This window comes from Oncorhynchus kisutch, linkage group LG30 (assembly GCF_002021735.2).
Source record: "Oncorhynchus kisutch isolate 150728-3 linkage group LG30, Okis_V2, whole genome shotgun sequence".
Classification (NCBI taxonomy): domain Eukaryota; kingdom Metazoa; phylum Chordata; class Actinopteri; order Salmoniformes; family Salmonidae; genus Oncorhynchus; species Oncorhynchus kisutch.
In genome coordinates this window covers 43,075,834-43,101,036 of record NC_034203.2, presented here as the reverse complement: position 1 = coordinate 43,101,036, position 25,203 = coordinate 43,075,834, and the positions used below count along the sequence as shown (strand labels likewise).

At 39.3% G+C, this 25,203-nt stretch overlaps 2 protein-coding genes across 3 annotated transcripts in view; one reads left to right on the top strand and one right to left on the bottom strand.

Moving 5' to 3' along the window:
* LOC109883904 (guanine nucleotide exchange factor VAV3) overlaps positions 1–13,818 on the bottom strand; it is a 113,046-nt gene extending 99,228 nt beyond the window's left edge. For both annotated transcript variants that reach the window (XM_031810412.1, XM_031810413.1), the window contains exons 1-2: positions 13,407–13,818; positions 8,214–8,330 (exon numbers count right to left, since the gene is read on the bottom strand). In XM_031810412.1, the coding sequence (XP_031666272.1) occupies positions 8,214–8,330; positions 13,407–13,610 (321 nt within the window). In that variant the 5' untranslated portion in view covers positions 13,611–13,818. The remainder of the gene's footprint in view (positions 1–8,213; positions 8,331–13,406) is intronic.
* A 1,842-nt stretch (positions 13,819–15,660) lies between these two features.
* LOC109882029 (crystallin J1A) lies at positions 15,661–22,937 on the top strand. Its single transcript, XM_020474132.2, is given in 11 exon segments — positions 15,661–16,027; positions 16,353–16,419; positions 16,886–17,062; positions 17,226–17,324; positions 17,618–17,674; positions 17,677–17,709; positions 17,817–17,973; positions 20,817–20,932; positions 21,128–21,205; positions 21,383–21,522; positions 22,582–22,937. Coding segments are annotated over 10 exon segments (1,029 nt in total). The 5' UTR covers positions 15,661–16,027; the 3' UTR covers positions 22,687–22,937.
* The last annotated feature ends 2,266 nt before the right edge of the window (positions 22,938–25,203 follow it).

Genomic DNA, 25,203 nt, shown 5'->3' with positions numbered 1-25,203 from the left:
CTTAGTCCAGTGGCCTACTAGTTAAAGCTCCATTAGTCCACTAGTTAAAGCTCCATTAATCTAGTGGCCTACTATTTAAAGCTCCCTTAGTCTAGTGGTCTACTAGTTAAAGCTCCCTTAGTCCAGTAGCCTACTAGTTGAAGCTCCCTTAGTCTAGTGGTCTACTAGTTAAAGCTCCCTTAGTCCAGTGGCCTACTAGTTAAAGCTCCATTAGTCCAGTAGCCTACTAGTTGAAGCTCCATTAGTCCAGTGGCCTACTAGTTAAAGCTCCATTAGTCCAGTGGCCTACTAGTTAAAGCTCCCTTAGTCCAGTGGCCTACTAGTTAAAGCTCCCTTAGTCCAGTGGCCTACTAGTTAAAGCTCCATTAGTCCACTAGTTAAAGCTCCCTTAGTCCAGTAGCCTACTAGTTGAAGCTCCCTTAGTCCAGTGGCCTACTAGTTAAAGCTCCATTAGTCCACTAGTTAAAGCTCCATTAATCTAGTGGCCTACTATTTAAAGCTCCCTTAGTCTAGTGGTCTACTAGTTAAAGCTCCCTTAGTCCAGTAGCCTACTAGTTGAAGCTCCATTAGTCTAGTGGTCTACTAGTTAAAGCTCCCTTAGTCCAGTGGTCTACTAGTTAAAGCTCCCTTAGTCCAGTGGCCTACTAGTTAAAGCTCCCTTAGTCTAGTGGTCTACTAGTTAAAGCTCCCTTAGTCCAGTGGCCTACTAGTTAAAGCTCCATTAGTCCACTAGTTAAAGCTCCCTTAGTCCAGTGGCCTACTAGTTAAAGCTCCCTTAGTCCAGTGGCCTACTAGTTAAAGCTCCATTAGTCCACTAGTTAAAGTTCCATTAGTCCATTAGTCCACAAATCTGTCATTCTGCCCCTGAACAGGCAGTTAACCCACTGTTCCTAGGCCGTCACTGAAAATAAGAATTTGTTCTTTAACTGACTTGCCTAGTTAAATAAAGGTAAAATAAAAAATAAAAATGTGCACTATTTTATCTCTGTTTTTCATGTAACACAGATGTTCTGTAGTGATATTCTGATGTTCTGTAGTGATATTCTGATGTTCTGTAGTGATATTCTGATGTTCTGTAGTGATATTCTGATGTTCTGTAGTGATATTCTGATGTTCTGTAGTGATATTCTGATGTTCTGTAGTGATATTCTGATGTTCTGTAGTGATGTTCTGTAGTGATATTCTGAGGTTCTGTAGTGATATTCTGATGTTCTGTAGTGATATTCTGATGTTCTGTAGTGATATTCTGATGTTCTGTAGTGATGTTCTGTAGTGATATTCTGATGTTCTGTAGTGATATTCTGATGTTCTGTAGTGATGTTCTGTAGTGATATTCTGATGTTCTGTAGTGATATTCTGATGTTCTGTAGTGATATTCTGATGTTCTGTAGTGATATTCTGATGTTCTGTAGTGATATTCTGATGTTCTGTAGTGATGTTCTGTAGTGATATTCTGTAGTTATATTCTGATATTCTGTAGTGATGTTCTGTAGTGATATTCTGATGTTCTGTAGTGATGTTCTGATATTCTGTAGTGATGTTCTGTAGTGATATTCTGATGTTCTGTAGTGATGTTCTGTAGTGATATTCTGATGTTCTGTAGTGATATTCTGATGTTCTGTAGTGATATTCTAATGTTCTGTAGTGATGTTCTGATATTCTGTAGTGATGTTCTGTAGTGATATTCTGATGTTCTGTAGTGATGTTCTGTAGTGATATTCTGATGTTCTGTAGTGATATTCTGATGTTCTGTAGTGATGTTCTGTAGTGATATTCTGTAGTGATATTCTGATATTCTGTAGTGATGTTCTGTAGTGATATTCTGATGTTCTGTAGTGATGTTCTGATATTCTGTAGTGATGTTCTGTAGTGATATTCTGATGTTCTGTAGTGATGTTCTGTAGTGATATTCTGATGTTCTGTAGTGATATTCTGATGTTCTGTAGTGATATTCTGATGTTCTGTAGTGATGTTCTGTAGTGATATTCTGATGTTCTGTAGTGATGTTCTGTAGTGATATTCTGATGTTCTGTAGTGATATTCTGATGTTCTGTAGTGATGTTCTGTAGTGATATTCTGATGTTCTGTAGTGATATTCTAATGTTCTGTAGTGATATTCTGATGTTCTGTAGTGATATTCTGATGTTCTGTAGTGATATTCTGTAGTGATATTCTGATGTTCTGTAGTGATATTCTGATGTTCTGTAGTGATGTTCTGTAGTGATATTCTGATGTTCTGTAGTGATATTCTGATGTTCTGTAGTGATATTCTGATGTTCTGTAGTGATATTCTGATGTTCTGTAGTGATATTCTGATGTTCTGTAGTGATATTCTGTAGTGATATTCTGATGTTCTGTAGTGATGTTCTGTAGTGATATTCTGATGTTCTGTAGTGATGTTCTGATGTTCTGTAGTGATGTTCTGTAGTGATATTCTGATGTTCTGTAGTGATGTTCTGATATTCTGTAGTGATGTTCTGTAGTGATATTCTGATGTTCTGTAGTGATGTTCTGTAGTGATATTCTGATGTTCTGTAGTGATATTCTGATGTTCTGTAGTGATATTCTGATGTTCTGTAGTGATGTTCTGTAGTGATATTCTGATGTTCTGTAGTGATGTTCTGTAGTGATATTCTGATGTTCTGTAGTGATATTCTGATGTTCTGTAGTGATGTTCTGTAGTGATATTCTGATGTTCTGTAGTGATATTCTAATGTTCTGTAGTGATATTCTGATGTTCTGTAGTGATATTCTGATGTTCTGTAGTGATATTCTGTAGTGATATTCTGATGTTCTGTAGTGATATTCTGATGTTCTGTAGTGATGTTCTGTAGTGATATTCTGATGTTCTGTAGTGATATTCTGATGTTCTGTAGTGATATTCTGATGTTCTGTAGTGATATTCTGATGTTCTGTAGTGATATTCTGATGTTCTGTAGTGATATTCTGTAGTGATATTCTGATGTTCTGTAGTGATGTTCTGTAGTGATATTCTGATGTTCTGTAGTGATGTTCTGATGTTCTGTAGTGATGTTCTGTAGTGATATTCTGATGTTCTGTAGTGATGTTCTGTAGTGATATTCTGATGTTCTGTAGTGATATTCTAATGTTCTGTAGTGATATTCTGATGTTCTGTAGTGATATTCTAATGTTCTGTAGTGATATTCTAGTGTTCTGTAGTGATATTCTGATGTTCTGTAGTGATATTCTAATGTTCTGTAGTGATATTCTGATGTTCTGTAGTGATATTCTGATGTTCTGTAGTGATATTCTGATGTTCTGTAGTGATATTCTAATGTTCTGTAGTGATATTCTAATGTTCTGTAGTAATATTCTAATGTTCTGTAGTGATATTCTGATGTTCTGTAGTGATGTTCTGTAGTGATATTCTGATGTTCTGTAGTGATATTCTGATGTTCTGTAGTGATATTCTGATGTTCTGTAGTGATGTTCTGTAGTGATATTCTGTAGTGATATTCTGATATTCTGTAGTGATGTTCTGTAGTGATATTCTGATGTTCTGTAGTGATGTTCTGATATTCTGTAGTGATGTTCTGTAGTGATATTCTGATGTTCTGTAGTGATGTTCTGATATTCTGTAGTGATGTTCTGTAGTGATATTCTGATGTTCTGTAGTGATGTTCTGTAGTGATATTCTGATGTTCTGTAGTGATATTCTGATGTTCTGTAGTGATATTCTGATGTTCTGTAGTGATGTTCTGTAGTGATATTCTGATGTTCTGTAGTGATGTTCTGTAGTGATATTCTAATGTTCTGTAGTGATATTCTGATGTTCTGTAGTGATGTTCTGTAGTGATATTCTGATGTTCTGTAGTGATATTCTGTAGTGATATTCTGATGTTCTGTAGTGATGTTCTGTAGTGATATTCTGATGTTCTGTAGTGATGTTCTGTAGTGATATTCTGATGTTCTGTAGTGATATTCTAATGTTCTGTAGTGATATTCTGATGTTCTGTAGTGATATTCTAATGTTCTGTAGTGATATTCTAGTGTTCTGTAGTGATATTCTGATGTTCTGTAGTGATATTCTAATGTTCTGTAGTGATATTCTGATGTTCTGTAGTGATATTCTGATGTTCTGTAGTGATATTCTGATGTTCTGTAGTGATATTCTAATGTTCTGTAGTGATATTCTGATGTTCTGTAGTGATGTTCTGATGTTCTGTAGTGATGTTCTGTAGTGATATTCTGATGTTCTGTAGTGATGTTCTGTAGTGATATTCTGATGTTCTGTAGTGATATTCTAATGTTCTGTAGTGATATTCTGATGTTCTGTAGTGATATTCTAATGTTCTGTAGTGATATTCTAGTGTTCTGTAGTGATATTCTGATGTTCTGTAGTGATATTCTAATGTTCTGTAGTGATATTCTGATGTTCTGTAGTGATATTCTGATGTTCTGTAGTGATATTCTGATGTTCTGTAGTGATATTCTAATGTTCTGTAGTGATATTCTAATGTTCTGTAGTGATATTCTGATGTTCTGTAGTGATATTCTGATGTTCTGTAGTGATATTCTGATGTTCTGTAGTGATATTCTGTAGTGATATTCTGATGTTCTGTAGTGATGTTCTGTAGTGATGTTCTGTAGTGATATTCTGATGTTCTGTAGTGATGTTCTGTAGTGATGTTCTGTAGTGATGTTCTGTAGTGATGTTCTGTAGTGATATTCTGATGTTCTGTAGTGATATTCTGATGTTCTGTAGTGATATTCTAATGTTCTGTAGTGATATTCTGATGTTCTGTAGTGATATTCTGATGTTCTGTAGTGATATTCTGATGTTCTGTAGTGATATTCTAATGTTCTGTAGTGATATTCTGATGTTCTGTAGTGATATTCTGATGTTCTGTAGTGATATTCTGATGTTCTGTAGTGATATTCTGATGTTCTGTAGTGATATTCTGATGTTCTGTAGTGATATTCTGATGTTCTGTAGTGATATTCTGATGTTCTGTAGTGATATTCTGATGTTCTGTAGTGATATTCTAATGTTCTGTAGTGATATTCTGATGTTCTGTAGTGATATTCTGATGTTCTGTAGTGATATTCTGATGTTCTGTAGTGATATTCTGATGTTCTGTAGTGATATTCTGATGTTCTGTAGTGATATTCTAATGTTCTGTAGTGATATTCTGATGTTCTGTAGTGATGTTCTGTAGTGATATTCTGATGTTCTGTAGTGATATTCTAATGTTCTGTAGTGATATTCTGATGTTCTGTAGTGATATACTGATGTTCTGTAGTGATATTCTGTAGTGATATTCTGATGTTCTGTAGTGATATTCTGATGTTCTGTAGTGATGTTCTGTAGTGATATTCTGATGTTCTGTAGTGATATTCTGATGTTCTGTAGTGATATTCTGATGTTCTGTAGTGATATTCTGATGTTCTGTAGTGATATTCTGTAGTGATATTCTGATGTTCTGTAGTGATGTTCTGTAGTGATATTCTGATGTTCTGTAGTGATGTTCTGATGTTCTGTAGTGATGTTCTGTAGTGATATTCTGATGTTCTGTAGTGATGTTCTGTAGTGATATTCTGATGTTCTGTAGTGATATTCTGATGTTCTGTAGTGATATTCTAATGTTCTGTAGTGATATTCTAGTGTTCTGTAGTGATATTCTGATGTTCTGTAGTGATATTCTAATGTTCTGTAGTGATATTCTGATGTTCTGTAGTGATATTCTGATGTTCTGTAGTGATATTTAGTGTAGTGATATTCTAATGTTCTGTAGTGATATTCTAATGTTCTGTAGTGATATTCTAATGTTCTGTAGTGATATTCTGATGTTCTGTAGTGATGTTCTGTAGTGATATTCTGATGTTCTGTAGTGATATTCTGATGTTCTGTAGTGATATTCTGATGTTCTGTAGTGATGTTCTGTAGTGATATTCTGTAGTGATATTCTGATATTCTGTAGTGATGTTCTGTAGTGATATTCTGATGTTCTGTAGTGATGTTCTGATATTCTGTAGTGATGTTCTGTAGTGATATTCTGATGTTCTGTAGTGATGGTCTGATATTCTGTAGTGATGTTCTGTAGTGATATTCTGATGTTCTGTAGTGATGTTCTGTAGTGATATTCTGATGTTCTGTAGTGATATTCTGATGTTCTGTAGTGATATTCTGATGTTCTGTAGTGATGTTCTGTAGTGATATTCTGATGTTCTGTAGTGATGTTCTGTAGTGATATTCTAATGTTCTGTAGTGATATTCTGATGTTCTGTAGTGATGTTCTGTAGTGATATTCTGATGTTCTGTAGTGATATTCTAATGTTCTGTAGTGATATTCTGATGTTCTGTAGTGATATTCTGATGTTCTGTAGTGATATTCTGTAGTGATATTCTGATGTTCTGTAGTGATATTCTGATGTTCTGTAGTGATGTTCTGTAGTGATATTCTGATGTTCTGTAGTGATATTCTGATGTTCTGTAGTGATATTCTGATGTTCTGTAGTGATATTCTGATGTTCTGTAGTGATATTCTGTAGTGATATTCTGATGTTCTGTAGTGATGTTCTGTAGTGATATTCTGATGTTCTGTAGTGATGTTCTGATGTTCTGTAGTGATGTTCTGTAGTGATATTCTGATGTTCTGTAGTGATGTTCTGTAGTGATATTCTGATGTTCTGTAGTGATATTCTAATGTTCTGTAGTGATATTCTGATGTTCTGTAGTGATATTCTAATGTTCTGTAGTGATATTCTAGTGTTCTGTAGTGATATTCTGATGTTCTGTAGTGATATTCTAATGTTCTGTAGTGATATTCTGATGTTCCGTAGTGATATTCTGATGTTCTGTAGTGATATTCTGATGTTCTGTAGTGATATTCTAATGTTCTGTAGTGATATTCTAATGTTCTGTAGTGATATTCTAATGTTCTGTAGTGATATTCTGATGTTCTGTAGTGATGTTCTGTAGTGATATTCTGATGTTCTGTAGTGATATTCTAATGTTCTGTAGTGATATTCTGATGTTCTGTAGTGATATTCTAATGTTCTGTAGTGATATTCTAGTGTTCTGTAGTGATATTCTGATGTTCTGTAGTGATATTCTAATGTTCTGTAGTGATATTCTGATGTTCTGTAGTGATATTCTGATGTTCTGTAGTGATATTCTGATGTTCTGTAGTGATATTCTGATGTTCTGTAGTGATATTCTGATGTTCTGTAGTGATATTCTGTAGTGATATTCTGATGTTCTGTAGTGATGTTCTGTAGTGATGTTCTGTAGTGATATTCTGATGTTCTGTAGTGATGTTCTGTAGTGATGTTCTGTAGTGATGTTCTGTAGTGATGTTCTGTAGTGATATTCTGATGTTCTGTAGTGATGTTCTGTAGTGATATTCTGATGTTCTGTAGTGATATTCTAATGTTCTGTAGTGATATTCTGATGTTCTGTAGTGATATTCTGATGTTCTGTAGTGATATTCTGATGTTCTGTAGTGATATTCTAATGTTCTGTAGTGATATTCTGATGTTCTGTAGTGATATTCTGATGTTCTGTAGTGATATTCTGATGTTCTGTAGTGATATTCTGATGTTCTGTAGTGATATTCTGATGTTCTGTAGTGATATTCTGATGTTCTGTAGTGATATTCTGATGTTCTGTAGTGATATTCTGATGTTCTGTAGTGATATTCTGATGTTCTGTAGTGATATTCTAATGTTCTGTAGTGATATTCTGATGTTCTGTAGTGATATTCTGATGTTCTGTAGTGATATTCTGATGTTCTGTAGTGATATTTCTGTAGTGATATTCTGATGTTCTGTAGTGATATTCTAATGTTCTGTAGTGATAACTCTGCCCCTGTCATCTGTCTCCTGTCCTCCTCAGTTAAGACATAGCCTGTTAAAGTGAGACTGACTACCACAGAAGGCAGCACCGGACAGCCATGCAGGCGAAGGAAACACCACACACAGTTTCAACTTCTCATTTCTCCCTTTAAAACGGAGCCTAACACACATGCTTCACTGTCAGATGTTGTTGTTGTACCAGCCATATTAAAACCAACTCTCACCATGTTTACCATTGCAGATATCCGTTACACTTCACACCAATACACACCAATACACAACATACACACCAACACGATAATCCTGTGATATATTCTGCAGGACTTCCTGTACGACTTTTTTGTTAAGGTAAGAACAAACAGAGAGGAGAGTTGGCAGCTGTATGTCTTTGTTACCTTTCCAAAGTCCCGGACATCAAACAGATCAAAGGCCTCGAACAGATCAGTCTTCTTCATCCCAAACACCTCACAGAGGGATGTCAGGAAGGTCCGGATATTCTTCAAGCAGAGGAACTGGGAACAGAAGAACAAAAATAGTTCAAAATAGAACACTAAGACATATTGGTTAGTGTTCTGTAACTAATACGTCAGCACAGGTGACAAATAACTGTTAAACGTCACAATTTAGACATATTCTAATGAGACCGGTTTGCACAATAAGACATTCATAACACATTCATAGGACATACATTAGATGTTAATAAGACATTCATAACACATTCATAGGACATACATTAGATGTTAATAAGACATGTATAACACATTCATAAGCCATACATTAGATGTTAATAAGACATTCATAACACATTCATAAGCCATACATTAGATGTTAATAAGACATTCATAACACATTCATAAGACATACATTAGATGTTAATAAGACATTTATAACACATTCATAAGACATACATTAGATGTTAATAAGACATTCATAACACATTCATAAGACATACATTAGATGTTAATAAGACATTCATAACACATTCATAAGACATACATTAGATGTTAAGACATTTATAACACATAAGACAGTAATAAGCTCCTGGTGAACTCTAACATTTATCTCTGTTCATATTTCTGAAAACTCATCAAATTTATCAAACAGACTCAAAGAACACACACTGTACATCAAAGATTTTGAGGGACTTCTAACTTCCTACATACTCTTTCTTGAACATTAATGACTGAGAGATGATGACATTACCCATCAATATTTGATTGCTGGAGGAGGAGAAGGTTAAACCTTTAGCAAAGTGGAGTTTTCCAACAAATCTATTCCATTAGGATAAATCAGGACACATCACACTTGTGAACACTAGTCTGAGGGCCAGTCCAGGACAACATCAACACTGATTTTATGGTTTTTATGACTTTTTAACTTTCAGCTTTCCATTTATTTATTTTTATGTGTAAAAAAAATGATATACTGTAATGGGATTTAATATATACATGTATTCAATCATGGCAATGTGATTGACCGGATAAGAAATGTGGGGCTACGGGGGGTTATTTGGTTGGGCTTTATACATTTTGACCAATTATCACGCTCAGTTGGGGGTCAGGAAATCCAGTCTTATTACAGTGTGGCAGGAAGTTGGAACAGGAATACTACACAACATTCATTCTCAACATGCGCCAGTGCTGCTTAGAGCTGGTAACACAGTACAACTAGACATTTAGTTAATAAAGCCCTTTGTGAGTTAAATAGCTGTGACTTTGACTGTGGGCAGCGCTCTTCCACTTCCTCCACCGACAGAGAGCTAGAGCTAGAGCTAGAGCTAGAGCTAGAGCTAGAGCTAGAGCTAGAGAGAGAGGGCCCCTGGGGTTAGAGGATAAATCACAGGCATCTCTGTGATCAACTGTTATGATAAGGAGACCCAGGAGGAGACTAGCGACACATCCTCAGATGTAAAATACACCAAGGCCACTGCCATGTAACAACACTGGGGGGGAATCGATATGTAGGCCTAATCAATTTAGGTACTGTAGACACGCTATATTTTTGATTATATTGTACTGTTTTAAAGTGTGTCTGCCTAAAGGTCTCGGTTTTACTCCACAGGATCAATCTGAACGTCACAGCGCAAAGTAATCCACTTTCTCCCTCTCTTCTTTCTTCTTCTCTTTCAAGTCATTCATTTATTTTTCTCGGTCTCTGATTCTCTCGCTCTCTGTATGAATACACTGTTTTTGGTTGAAGAATCAGCTCTGTCAAAGACATGTCTCAACTACTGTGAGTATTCCACATTTAAATGTGAAATATATCGAAATGGTACAATATAGGTTGGCACCAACGTTGATAATGCATATCGTCACCCACACATACACATTCCACTGCCTGCTCCACAAAATGCAGATTTTACACTACCTACCCCTAGATGCAGTACTTGGCTAAAAATAGCAGTTCAGTAGGCTATAACTACTTAATCACAGTACACTGCCCGCTTATCCATCTCTCTCTCCCCATTCCTCCCTCTCTCCATCAATCCCTCCCTCCCCCTCTATCTCTCCCTTCAATCCATTAATGATAGACTTCTGCGTGTATTAAACCACCCACATCGTATGGCTAGAACAGTGGTAGCGCACTATGACAAAGCCATTTCCTATCTGGAATTACTACACAGATGACCTACTGCATCAGATGACCTACTGCTGTAGGCTACAACTTTCTGCATTGTCCAGTAAGATATGCCTGGACCGGAGCTCTATTCTATTCTATAGTGCAGAATGGATACACACACAATGGGAAAAGCTTACAAATCCAAATCCAAACCCACACAGATCAATGAAACAGCCATGTTGTGAGATAAAGACAACACTGATAATAAATTAATTGATTGTCCATTCGGGGAAAGATGTCAACGTTGACAATGACGTTGTGACATATTACAGAAACACAAAGATTAAAACACATCCTAATCTATAGTGGGTGTTCTGACTGTGGGTGTTTCTGCAGAAATTGTCGGTTGCTCAATGCAGTGACACTCTTGAGCGAAACATACACCTTTAAAACCTCTTATGGCTGCGATCCCCGTACAGGGATCAACATCAGGGGAAATTTCAGAGTGACTAACTAAAAATACAACGACGTAACATTAAACATTCTTGAAAATGCAAGTGTCTTACATCCTTCCAAAAGATTAGGATCTTGGTAATCAAACTACGTTTTCCAATTTAAAATAGCCATTACAGAGAACAAATACCATTGCTTTTGTTTGAGAAGAGCGAGCTTTCTCTATGACCAAGGCCACAGGCAGGGCCAGATTCACAGCTAAACATACACTTTTAAAACAGCGTTCTCTATGACCAAGGCCACAGGCAGGGCCAGATTCACAGCTAAACATACACTTTTAAAACAGCGTTCTCTATGACCAAGGCCACAGGCAGGGCCAGATTCACAGCTAAACATACACTTTTAAAACAGCGTTCTCTATGACCAAGGCCACAGGCAGGGCCAGATTCACAGCTAAACATACACTTTTAAAACAGCGTTCTCTATGACCAAGGCCACAGGCAGGGCCAGATTCACAGCTAAACATACACTTTTAAAACAGCGTTCTCTATGACCAAGGCCACAGGCAGGGCCAGATTCACAGCTAAACATACACTTTTAAAACAGCGTTCTCTATGACCAAGGCCACAGGCAGGGCCAGATTCACAGCTAAACATACACTTTTAAAACAGCGTTCTCTATGACCAAGGCCACAGGCAGGGCCAGATTCACAGCTAAACATACACTTTTAAAACAGCGTTCTCTATGACCAAGGCCACAAGCAGGGCCAGATTCACAGAAGGTTAAAATATGGTTTTAGCACATAGCAATGGCACCACATATAACATGTTGTGTGCGTTCACTGTTTCGGGAACAATAAAGTTGTTCAATAAGTTCTACACAGAGTACACCAAAAACATTAAGAACACCTTCCTAGTATATTGAGTTGCATTGCCGTTTTGCCCTCAGAACAGACTCAATTTGTCGGGCGCATGGACTTTACAAGGTGTCAAAAACATTCCACACGGATGCTGGCCCCATGTTGACTCCAATGATTCTCATCAGGTGTGTCAAGTTGGCTGGATGTCCTTTGGGTGGTGGACCGTTCTAGATACACACAGGAAACTGTTGCGTGTGAAGAACTCAGCAGTGTTGCGGTTCTTAACACACTGAAACCGGTGCGCCTGGCACCTACGACCATACCCTGTTCAAAGGCACTTCAATCTTTTGTCTTGTCCATTCGCCCTCTGAATTGCACACATACACAATCCATGTCTCTATTGTCTCAAGGTTTAAAAATCCTTCTTTAACCCGTCTCCTCCCCTTCATCTACACTGATTGAAGTGGATTTAACAAGTGACATCAATAAGGGATCATAGCTTTCACCTGGATTTACCTGGTCAGTCCATGTCATGGAAAGAGCAGGTGTTCTTAATGTTTTGTACACTCACTGTAAATCTGCCATTTTGATTTTAAGAGAATCTGGCAAAAGAACTACAAGGCCTAGTGGTCATTTCAATAAAGTCTACAACTAGTAAAAGGCTACTGACAGATGTAGTATAAATCATGCAGCCGACACACATCTGTGTGTGTGTGTGTGTGTGTGTGTGTGTGTGTGTGTGTGTGTGTGTGTGTGTGTGTGTGTGTGTGTGTGTGTGTGTGTGTGGCTGTAACTAAAGGGTGGATCAAAGCTGGGATGTTATCTGTCCCCTGGAATGAGTGTTGTGGTGGAGAGGATGGAGGATTCTGGGTAGAGAGCAGCGATCTACCCTATGTCTTATGTAGTGCACTACTTTTGACCAGAGCCCCTATGGTAATAGGGTGCCAGTTGGGATGCACACTCTGGACAGCATTCCTGTGTCCCCATGGGGCTGAAGCTTTTTACAAACTTCCTCAACATGATGAATTGAAGTAGTTAAGAGGAACCCGAGGTTGAAAACCAACAAGGTTTATAAGACTGTAGGCCAATAGAGTCAACATTATTCATGAACAGCTAGGAAATACATGTGTGTATTTGAAGTATTAGTTGTAGCTGGGTAGTATAGACCACTTAATTATGTAACAAACATGTCCATAAGAAAGTTGAGTATACTGACTGTCATTACTAAGAAGAGCGCTGAGGATTTTAGAATAGCAATTAGCAAACCTACTTGGCTTTGTGTCAACATAATAATATTGTTTGACACAGAGCCAAGAAGAAACAGACATCCATGAGATGGTTTACCTCTCACTGACTCAGGCACCAGTTTCACAAGTTGGGGATGAAATAGGCCTATATGTTTAATATAATTACAGTGGCAGTTGGTATTTATCTGTGATGATGAATAAACTAGCCAAACCCGAAATCGCATAAAATAGTTTAAACTAATGACAATTATTTAAAATGTGTGTATGACATCAAGGACTATCAATTTCAAATCAATCATGAAATAAATTAATGTATTTCATCATTTTCAAAAAAAAATGTTGCTCGCACCAAAGAATCCTTGAATAAAAATAAATGGTTTGGTAGCCATTGAATTTATCACACTTTTAAGACTTTTCCCTGTAGCTAGCCTACTAGGCTACACATCAAGCAAAATAACAGTTGTCTTTACCTGAGACATCTGTGGTCTAAGGTTAATCTCCTTCAGGTTGATGGTGTGTGGTTTCAAGTTGTTGAGCAGCTGACAGAGCAGCACCCCATCCCGGAGCGTCTGAGCCAAGTCAAATACCTGGGCACTGTCCCCGGTTACCCGATGGGTCGGAGGAAGCACCTTGCAGTTTATCAGCCACAATGCGCACTGCCGCCAGTACTTCATCTCCGCTTTCGAGAGTCAAAACAAAGTAGAAGAATAACAAAAAATAGTTATGTCTATTCAATAAGTGTTTGAAACGACATTGTAAACGAAGAACTGGACGTTTGAAAGCTGTCACTCTGGTTCTGTTCCTTGTGACGATGAAGAAAGTGACGCTACTTTCTGCTCCACTCCAGCAGAATCGCGAGGTGCGCGATACTGAACTGGTTGCAGTGTGTTTATGGAGCGTGATACTTTTGCACATGAATTCGATCTCCGAAACGTCAAACTCTATTTCACTTCCTCTTCCGTCTACATTTTTTGGGTTTTTGTTGAATTCGTATGACAAATACTAAATGCTTCTCTAAAGAAGTGACATATTTGGACATGTCATTCATTCATAAAAAATGGCAATTGACAAATGGCCAAATATTATTGTGGGAAGTTCACTGAAATGCACTTAGCGAGTGGAATTGTATGGATTACCACACCATAATACACTATATGATACATAATCCCCGAATTACTATGACAATCAATGTGAAAGTTTATTGGATCCATTAGAGTGATGTCATTCACTGTAAAATATCATTAAGGCATACATACAGATTGTGACAACTGTATTTCTAGAAACACTACATTGCTATATAAAGATAAAAAGTAAAACAGTGAAACATTGTGAAAGAAGACACAACCTTGTTTTAAAGCATTCCTTCTGGATTACACTGTAAATGGCTTTACATGGTGACTGTTCACTTTAAAGTAAGGGATTTGGTGAAAGGAACCAGAAATATATTTTTGTTTCATGAAACTACAGTCTGAGACAATACTGGAATAGGCCTGCTATAAAAGAAAATTCACCCATTTAAGGACCAGACATGAAATGGGTTTAGAATATTTATTGAGGAGATGGAATGGGTGTGTGAATGAGGATTCAGTGGGAGAATGAGAATGGGCCGGATGAAGCCAAGGGCTGCAGATGAAGGATCCGGAGACGTTGACTCTCTAGGTTTTGGCTTGGAGTCTCAGATGGCCTGATGGAGATGTCTATGGTAGTTAAGTTTTATCAATAATCTTCTGTGGGGGATTTCCTTCACCACAGCAGCCTAAGTAATAAATAAAAAAAGATGAAAAAAAGAGAAAAACGGGGGAGGAGGGATGTGATGCAAAACAGAGAGAAGGAATGACTGTTTGGTCAGGGTAAAGTAGGGTGGTGGTGGTGAGTAATGAGAGTGAGAACAGGTGTTGAGGCTGATTAGCAGTTAGTAGCAACTGGACCCTGTTTGAGGAGTTACATTCAAGGCAACTAGTTAAGTGTTGCAAACAGTAGTGGAGGCTGATTGGCAATGGTTAGCAGCCCGGTGCTTGTTGAGTTGCGTTCAAGGCAACTAGTTAAGTGTTGCATTCAAGTCTGGTCTGTTCTCCTGAAATTTTGCTCATCCTTAACATCAAACACGCGTGTCTGGGGGTTGCAAATACTTTTCTGTAGAAACAATAAGCTTCATGTGATTTCCAGTATATTGTTATTAAATTCATAGGAACAGACTGGATTGGGGAATCATAACAAGTGACATCAATAAGGGATCATAGCTTTCATCTGTATTAACCTGGTCAGTCTATCTATGTAATTGAAAGATCAAGTGTTCATAATGTTTTGTAAGCTCAGTTTACTGTACACATACACAAACATGCACAAACAGGAGTTTTGAGTCATAAAATTATTGTATGTGTGTGTGTGTGTGTGTGTGTGTGTGTGTGTGTGTGTGTGGTGTGGTGTGTGTGTGTGTGTGTGTGTGTGTGTGTGTGTGTGTGTGTGTGTGTGTGTGTGTGTGTGTGTGTGTGTGTGTGTGTGTGTTTTGGTTTTCAATTTGCAATGTAATGTATTTTTTGAAACTGATATATTTTTTCTTTTCTGACAACAGCCTACGTTTAAAAAAAATGTATATATATATACCATTTTGGGTGGGGGCTACACCCTTTGTCTCGCCCGCCTCCTATAATATCTCTGTCCCGCCTCCACACACAGCTGACCAATGAAAGCGTTTAGCTCACACAGAAGGACCAATCACTGAATAATGTACTCTGGAATCTGGAGCAATGGCGGTGTAATTCGGGTTTCCTTTTCACTTCACCGGGTCGTTGTTCTGCTGCGTGAATGTATGTACAAATGTACAAATCATCTACATAGTCAGACACATGATGATGTTATAATTTGGGCTATGAATTTGTTGTCTAGATCAATGAAAGTGTATGCGTCATGCGCGCATTTAATGTAAAGTCTGGAGTCGCATGGCGTAAGGAGGAGCGGCTTTTACGCAAATGTAGATTCTCATTGAGTCTGTCCAATGAGAGAACGGCTGAAGTTATTATTTTATAACGCCAGACAGCTGCATGGTGTAAATAGGCCCTGTATCTAGAACAATCTGAGGAGGTTTTCCACGGTAAGACATTTAAAATATATATATATATTCTATGACAATCATTGTTGTAGCGCGTCTTCAGCAAACCAAAATGTATCCAGCGACTGTAGCCTGTATCTCGTTCTGCCCCCCTGAATCGTCTGTAGACTGTTGCCTGTATCTATTTCTGCCCCATTGAATCGTCTTTAGCCTAATGGTAGATAGGCTATTATAGCACTGTCACTATTCTAGTCACAGTGCTATAGTAGATCTAAAGTAAATGTCCTACAGGCATAGATTCCAACGTCATATGTCCAATAGACATGAATAACGTGAATAACGTTGACGTGTGTGTTTTTCCCCCCAGATGGCCATGTCTCTGGCTGACAGAGCTCTAGGAGCCATCATTGGATCAGCTGTAGCCGACGCAGCAGGTAATGACTAATACAAATCGTTGGCGTTACTGTATAAATAGTTTGGACTTTTTTTTGTATAAATAGGGAGTTTTTCTTGACAAACTCTAGGTGCTATAGTTTCAGCCTGTAAATAGGGCTCATTTTTTTGGGGGGGGGGTGGGGATTTTTTACAGATTTTCTATAATGTTGTTGGAATTTGGTTTATAGAGCTCCCATCCCATGGTCTCTTCTCAGAGGCAAACATAGATACGTGCTCACGAGTATGATTTAGAACATAAAATGGCATCATTGTATTCAGCATCAGTGTGTATTAATAACTCTGTGATATAATGTTGAAAAACCTGCACCATCCCTTCTAGCCCAGCAATTTTAATGTTAAGGATAAAAATTAAAAAAGAACATACACATAATAAACAGGTATTTACTTTGGCCATCAGCTTCCCCTCATGACATGACGTCAATTTGACTGTCAATCCCATCCCAGCCCAGCCCCTGCACTGGGTGTACGACCTGGATAAACTGGATGGCTTCCTGAATGAGGCCCCTACACCTGAGTTCAGGCCCAAGTCAGCCAACCCTTTCTACCGCCGTGACACGGGTAACCAGAGCTGCTACGGGGACCAGGCCTTCGTGTTGCTGGAATCACTGTCTGAATGTGGAGGTATAGTCTGTTCTATTATAGTGTGGCACAGTATGCAACTTTTTTTTAAACTAACTGTTCTCTTAAGATTAACCTCAAAACTATTCCTTTAGCTACACAGCATCTTCATAGGTTCAGACCTTGTTGTTTTTTTGTTTTGTTTTTTTCTCTCCCATTTGTTCAGGTCTGAACGTCAATGATCTGAGGAAGAGGACGTATAACTTCTTTGGGCCCAGGTCCGAGTATGACACCCCTGTCAATGACCCGTACAGGGATAGGAGTGGTAAGGAAACCTGATGATGAAGGCTGAAAGGAATGAATACACTCCATTCAGGATCACGTAGTGGATCAATATAGTTGCATCTAAAATAAAACAAACATGACAGGACTGTATATATATATATTTTTTTTATTTATTTTTTAGGCTGTGGATATATATGACCAGCAGATCCCTAGCCTTAAATTGAACTTTACCCTAACCTCACCACTTCCTCTATGTCAGGGGAAACTGGCCCCCAACCATGCATGATAATGATTGTCAAAAAGCTGAATGTGTTGTATTGTGTGTTGCGTAAGGACCCAGACCCCAGCTGCCCATTGAGGGACCATGGCGACATGGAAGTATAAAGAGCTTCATGAAAACATGGACGCAGGCAAGGAAGAAACAGGTAAACAATAACAAAAACAACATTATGTGTATACTATACGTACGTGATAGATGTTAAATAAAGCCTTACCAGCTCTAATGTTGCGTAATGTCTCTCTGGTCTTCTAGGATGTGAGACGGACTTTCAGCCGGATGGCATAGCAAAGCTGGCTCCGATCGTTGCGTTGTATGCTGGGAAGCCTGACATGTTGGAGAAGGTAGAGGAGGCTGTCCGAGTCACGCAGAACAATGACGCGTGTGTGGCTGAGACACTGGCAGCAGCAAGGTCAGTTTCCTGTATGAAGGAAACATACTGTATAGCATGTACAGGTATCAGGACATGGTGATCACAAGGCGGGCCTTCGCGCTTCAGTAAATAAAGGAACGGAGGGGTGTTCAACAACAATGACAGAAATCATGTGGAGGACTTACCAAGAAAAACTTCCAAACGGACTAGGTAGAGGTAGAAAGGAGTTGGGAGTACTCCACACAGACAGACAAACAGACTAGGTAGAGGTAGAAAGGAGTTGGGAGTACTCCACACAAACAGCCAAATAGACTAGGTAGAGGTAGAAAGGAGTTGGGAGTACTCCACACAAACAGCCAAATAGACTAGGTAGAGGTAGAAAGGAGTTGGGAGTACTCCACACAAACAGCCAAACAGACTAGGTAGAGGTAGAAAGGAGTTGGGAGTACTCCACACAGACAGACAAACAGACTAGGTAGAGGTAGAAAGGAGTTGGGAGTATTCCACACAAACAGCCAAACAGACTAGGTAGAGGTAGAAAGGAGTTGGGAGTATTCCACACAAACAGCCAAACAGACTAGGTAGAGGTAGAAAGGAGTTGGGAGTACTCCACACAAACAGCCAAACAGACTAGGTAGAGGTAGAAAGGAGTTGGGAGTACTCCACACAGACAGACAAACAGACTAGGTAGAGGTAGAAAGGAGTTGGGAGTACTCCACACAGACAGACAAACAGACTAGGTAGAGGTAGAAAGGAGTTGGGAGTACTCCACACAGACAGACAAACAGACTAGGTAGAGGTAGAAAGGAGTTGGGAGTACTCCACACAAACAGCCAAACAGACTAGGTAGAGGTAGAAAGGAGTTGGGAGTACTCCACACAGACAGACAAACAGACTAGGTAGAGGTAGAAAGGAGTTGGGAGTACTCCACACAAACAGCCAAACAGACTAGGTAGAGGTAGAAAGGAGTTGGGAGTACTCCACACAGACAGACAAACAGACTAGGTAGAGGTAGAAAGGAGTTGGGAGTACTCCACACAAACAGCCAAACAGACTAGGTAGAGGTAGAAAGGAGTTGGGAGTACTCCACACAGACAGACAAACAGACTAGGTAGAGGTAGAAAGGAGTTGGGAGTACTCCACACAAACAGACTAGGTAGAGGTAGAAAGGAGTTGGGAGTACTCCACACAGACAGACAAACAGACTAGGTAGAGGTAGAAAGGAGTTGGGAGTACTCCACACAGACAGACAAACAGACTAGGTAGAGGTAGAAAGGAGTTGGGAGTACTCCACACAGACAGACAAACAGACTAGGTAGAGGTAGAAAGGAGTTGGGAGTACTCCACACAGACAGACAAACAGACTAGGTAGAGGTAGAAAGGAGTTGGGAGTACTCCACACAAACAGCCAAACAGACTAGGTAGAGGTAGAAAGGAGTTGGGAGTACTCCACACAGACAGACAAACAGACTAGGTAGAGGTAGAAAGGAGTTGGGAGTACTCCACACAAACAGCCAAACAGACTAGGTAGAGGTAGAAAGGAGTTGGGAGTACTCCACACAGACAGACAAACAGACTAGGTAGAGGTAGAAAGGAGTTGGGAGTACTCCACACAAACAGCCAAACAGACTAGGTAGAGGTAGAAAGGAGTTGGGAGTACTAACTAGTAATAACTCTGGTTATACACAGAGCAAAACACAACATTATAGACCTAATAACTCTGGTTGTACACAGAGCAAAACACAACATTATAGACCTAATAACTGGTTATACACAGAGCAAAACACAACATTATAGGCCTAATAACTGGTTATACACAGAGCAAAACACAACATTATAGACCTAATAACTCTGGTTATTCACAGAGCAAAACACAACATTATAGACCTAATAACTCTGGTTATTCACAGAGCAAAACACAACATTATAGACCTAATAACTCTGGTTATACACAGAGCAAAACACAACATTTTAGACCTCATAATTCTGGTTATACACAGAGCAAAACACAACATTACAGACCTCATAACTCTGGTTATTCACAGAGCAAAACACAACATTACAGACCTCATAACTCTGGTTATTCACAGAGCAAAACACAACATTATAGACCTAATAACTCTGGTTATACACAGAACAAAACACAACATTATAGACCTAATAACTCTGGTTATACACAGAGCAAAACACAACATTATAGACCTAATAACTCTGGTTATACACAGAGCAAAACACAACATTATAGACCTCATAACTCTGGTTATACACAGAGCAAAACACAACATTATAGACCTAATAACTCTGGTTATACACAGAGCAAAACACAACATTACAGACCTCATAACTCTGGTTATACACAGAGCAAAACACAACATTATAGACCTAATAACTCTGGTTATTCACAGAGCAAAACACAACATTATAGACCTAATAACTCTGGTTATACACAGAGCAAAACACAACATTACAGACCTCATAACTCTGGTTATACACAGAGCAAAACACAACATTACAGACCTCATAACTCTGGTTTTACACAGAGCAAAACACAACATTATAGACCTAATAACTCTGGTTATACACAGAGCAAACCACATAATTATAGACCTCATAACTCTGGTTATACACAGAGCAAAACACAACATTATAGACCTAATAACTGGTTATACACAGAGGACAACATTATAGACCTAATAACTGGTTATACACAGAGCAAAACACAACATTATAGACCTAATAACTCTGGTTATACACAGAGCAAAACACAACATTATAGACCTAATAACTCTGGTTATACACAGAGCAAAACACAACATTATAGACCTAATAACTCTGGTTATTCATTTAAAACCCAAATAGCTTTTTCCTTCTTTCTGTTCCAGGATCCTAGAGCATTTCATCCTGAATGGTCCTGATGAGAAGGTCCTAGATTCTGTGCTTGATCAGCTCACTGACCCGAACAGGAAACAGCCACAGGACTTGGACAAAGCTGTGGTTGGTATGTGACTCACTGACTGGGAGGCCCACCCTGGCCTGTGTCCCAATAATCTGTCCTTTCTCTTAAAGTGTGCAGTCGTCCACTACTAACTATTCATGCATCCTGTATGAATAGTTACCATGAAAAAAAAGTAATTCTATTAGAATAAATATGTAATGATCTAACACATTTCTTATCAATTCTACTCTGTTTTAGGCCACATTTACCAGGTGAGGGAGAATCTGTCCAAGGCTCACCAGGATCTGATCCCCAGTGTGTTCCCCAACAGCTGTGGTCAGCTATTTCGTTTACTTTTTTTGTGGGGATATGAAATATAAACAGAATTAAATTATGGTTGTCCGTCCTCGTCTTGGTCTCAGTCTGTCAGTTGTGTTTGAGTGGGTTTTAAGTGATCGGGTTGGGTAATGTGGCTGATGTTTTCTATTCTACTGTATGGTCTCGATCTCTTAGGTTTGCCTGGTTCGTTCCAAGCGGCGCTGCATGGGGTCCTGACGGCTAAGGAGTTTGATCAAGCTATCAGGGACACCATGGTGTGCGGAGGATGCACCTGCAGCAGGAGCTCATTCATCGGTGCTTGTCTGGGGGCTCAGGTACCATGGACACTTAACACTAGTCTTTTCTTATTTACCACTGACTTTGCTAATAGTTACTTACCGAAGAAAATGCTTAGTTTCCCTTTTTAGATGAATGCCCAACGTGTATGTCGCTCTGGGCAAGAGCATCTGCTAAATGACTACAATGTAAAAATGTATCAGGGCTCTGGTATGGAACACTGTATAACTAGGACCTAACTAGGACCTAACTAGGACCGAACTAGGACCTAACTAGGACCTAACTAACTGTGGATCTCTTCTGGATGTTCTGGTGACTTAATGATATTACTCGGGTAACTATGGACACTATCAAACAGGGCTTTACTTGGTCAGGTAACTATGGACACTATTAAACAGGGCTGTACCTGGTCAGGTAACTATGGACACTATCAAACAGGGCTTTACTTGGTCAGGTAACTATGGACACTATCAAACAGGGCTTTAGCTGGTCAGGTAACTATGGACACTATTAAACAGGGCTTTAGCTGGTCAGGTAACTATGGACACTATCAAACAGGGCTGTACCTGGTCAGGTAACTATGGACACTATCAAACAGGGCTTTACTTGGTCAGGTAACTATGGACACTATCAAACAGGGCTGTACCTGGTCAGGTAACTATGGACACTATCAAACAGGGCTTTACTTGGTCAGGTAACTATGGACACTATCAAACAGGCTGTACCTGGTCAGGTAACTATGGACACTATTAAACAGGGCTTTACTTGGTCAGGTAACTATGGACACTATCAAACAAGGCTGTACCTGGTCAGGTAACTATGGACACTATTAAACAGGGCTGGACCTGGTCAACTTGGGGACATACCTGTCATGGATCTTTTCTGTATAATCTGATGTTCTAGGGTCAGCAGTTTCCTGGCCATGTTTATGACTTGGCTGGGAAAGACTACTACTAAGACTGTTCAAGTCACGTATGGTCATGAAAAACTCGGGTCTCCATATTAAATATACATTTCATTATGGTTAGATGATTTTTTTTTAGGAACTCAAAAAATAATATTACTAATGTTTTAATTCAATGTTTTTATCCGTACAGATTGGGCTTCAAGGCATCCCTAACTCATGGAAGACCAAGACACTACGGTACAACTCTCTCCTGGAACTCGGCAAAAAAGTGACTGAACGTTATCACCAAATGTAATCCAACTACTTCTGACCGTTTATTATTCACATTCTAGATGACCACGTATGTAACTTTATTACCACCCGTTCCCACTATCTTCACTGACTGGTGCACTTTGACAGAACATTAAATGAAGGTCCCAGCCTAAACTAGTGGGTTGGAACTGGATGCTCTTTATTCTGTTGACTCGCAGCATGTTGTATGAAGATGTTTCTACTTGTTATTTTCAATGAAGGCATTTCTATAATAAAGCCATCCTTATAAACACTTCCTCTGTGACTTGATGTTGGTAAAGCCCACCATGGCTAGGAGATATGCTCCTGGAGTAATGTGAAGATGACACAGATGCCTAAAGAAAGATCTGGTAAAAGTGGGTTTAACGTGAGGTGAAATGTAGGTTAAAATGCTCCCACCATTAGATATGCACTGGCCTAAAGCCCAGTCTGTTCAGTCAGTCTATGACCACAACTCCTTACCACAGGATTACACTGTAGTCTGTCTGAGATTAAAACCATGTTCTTTTTCCTAATGTTTAGAGAACATTCCCAGAACATTCCTACATTTCTTGAACAAGAACATATTGGCCAGAACCACCCTTCCTGGACACTGTCCATTCCAATCTCTGAAATCATACACACAAATTGAACATGCGAACACCATTGCAATGATATGAGTTCCCCCAATGAACTGCAGAAAGAGTATGGCATGTTTCCATGTTATTTAGTGTATTTGATCCAACATGGGATTATTTTTCTCCCGCCTAAGACCCTCTCTCACCACATCTGACACAGAAAAGCGTTTTCATTCATTCATTTTCTCCCCAATCGATTATGGAAATGCAGTATTTAGGGGTCAAATTATAGCTCATCTAAAACGTTGTTCAACAATTCTCCTTGTCTACGAATCCCTAAATGGAATTGAACCTGCCTATCGGTCAGACCTACTCTCCCCCCATGAACCTCCACTCACGCTATGTTCAACTCAGGTCAAACTGCTCCATGGCCCCAGGACCTGGCTCCTCCCACGCGCCACACAGTTGGAACTCCCTTCCTGACAAACTCAGGGCTGTTCAGACAGTTGGGACTTTTAAAGCAGGCCTTGAGACTCAGACGGTTGGGGCTTTTATTAAAGCAGGCCTTGAGACTCAGACGGTTGGGGCTTTTATTAAAGCAGGCCTTGAGACTCAGACGGTTGGGGCTTTTATTAAAGCAGGCCTTGAGACTCAGACGGTTGGGGCTTTTATTAAAGCAGGCCTTGAGACTCAGACGGTTGGGGCTTTTATTAAAGCAAGCCTTGAGACTCAGACGGTTGGGGCTTTTATTAAAGCAGGCCTTGAGACTCAGACGGTTGGGGCTTTTATTAAAGCAGGCCTTGAGACTCAGACGGTTGGGGCTTTTATTAAAGCAGGCCTTGAGACTCAGACGGTTGGGGCTTTTATTAAAGCAGGCCTTGAGACTCAGACGGTTGGGGCTTTTATTAAAGCAGGCCTTGAGACTCAGACGGTTGGGGCTTTTAAAGCAGTATTTTTTGTCAGGCCAACCATTCCTCCTAGATGTTTATTTTTCTCCTAGATCTTTTATTTTATGCATTTTGAGATTATTCTTGTATAATTAAAAGCGCTTTACAAATGTTATTATCTCTGTAATAAGTAAAAATTATTGTGACTGATTTGATTTCAGGAAAAGTATTTTGTATTAATTTACAATTTTCTCCCACGGCAGAACTACAAGGCCACAGTGAAAAGGTAAGTGATCTGCCTCCTGTCTCTCTTGACTCTGTGGTTCTGAACCCAACCCCCACAGCAGCACTGACTTAACTCTGTGGTTCTGAACCCAACCCCCACAGCACCACTGACTTGACTCTGTGGTTCTGAACCCAACCCCCACAGCAGCACTGACTTGACTCTGTGGTTCTGAACCCAACCCCCACAGCAGCACTGACTTGACTCTGTGGTTCTGAACCCAACCCCACAGCAGCACTGACTTGACTCTGTGGTTCTGAACCCAACCCCCACAGCAGCACTGACTTGACTCTGTGGTTCTGAACCCAACCCCCACAGCAGCACTGACTTGACTCTGTGGTTCTGAACCCAACCCCCACAGCAGCACTGACTCCTTAATGTTTATTTCAGAGCCCATTTCACACTGCCGGATCCACAGCTGGTCTCAGGATTGTGAAATACAGAGAGTCATTTTACTTACCTAGATGAACAATTTCCTTTATTTATCTATTTAACACAACAGTTGGGGCGGCAGCGTAGCCTAGTGGTAAGAGTGTTGGACTAATAACCGCAAGGTTGCAAGATTGAATCCCTGAGCTGACAAGGTACAAATCAGTCGTTCTGCCCCTGAACAAGGCAGTTAACTCACTGTTCCTAGGCCGTCATTGAAAAATAAGAATTTGTTCTTAACTAACTTGCCATGTTAAATAAAGGTTCAATTGATCTGTTATTCTCATTGAAAGCAAATCGAAACTTTATCTTTTTACTTTCAGTTTTGTACACCAGCTTCAAACAGCTGAAAATTCTCGATTTTT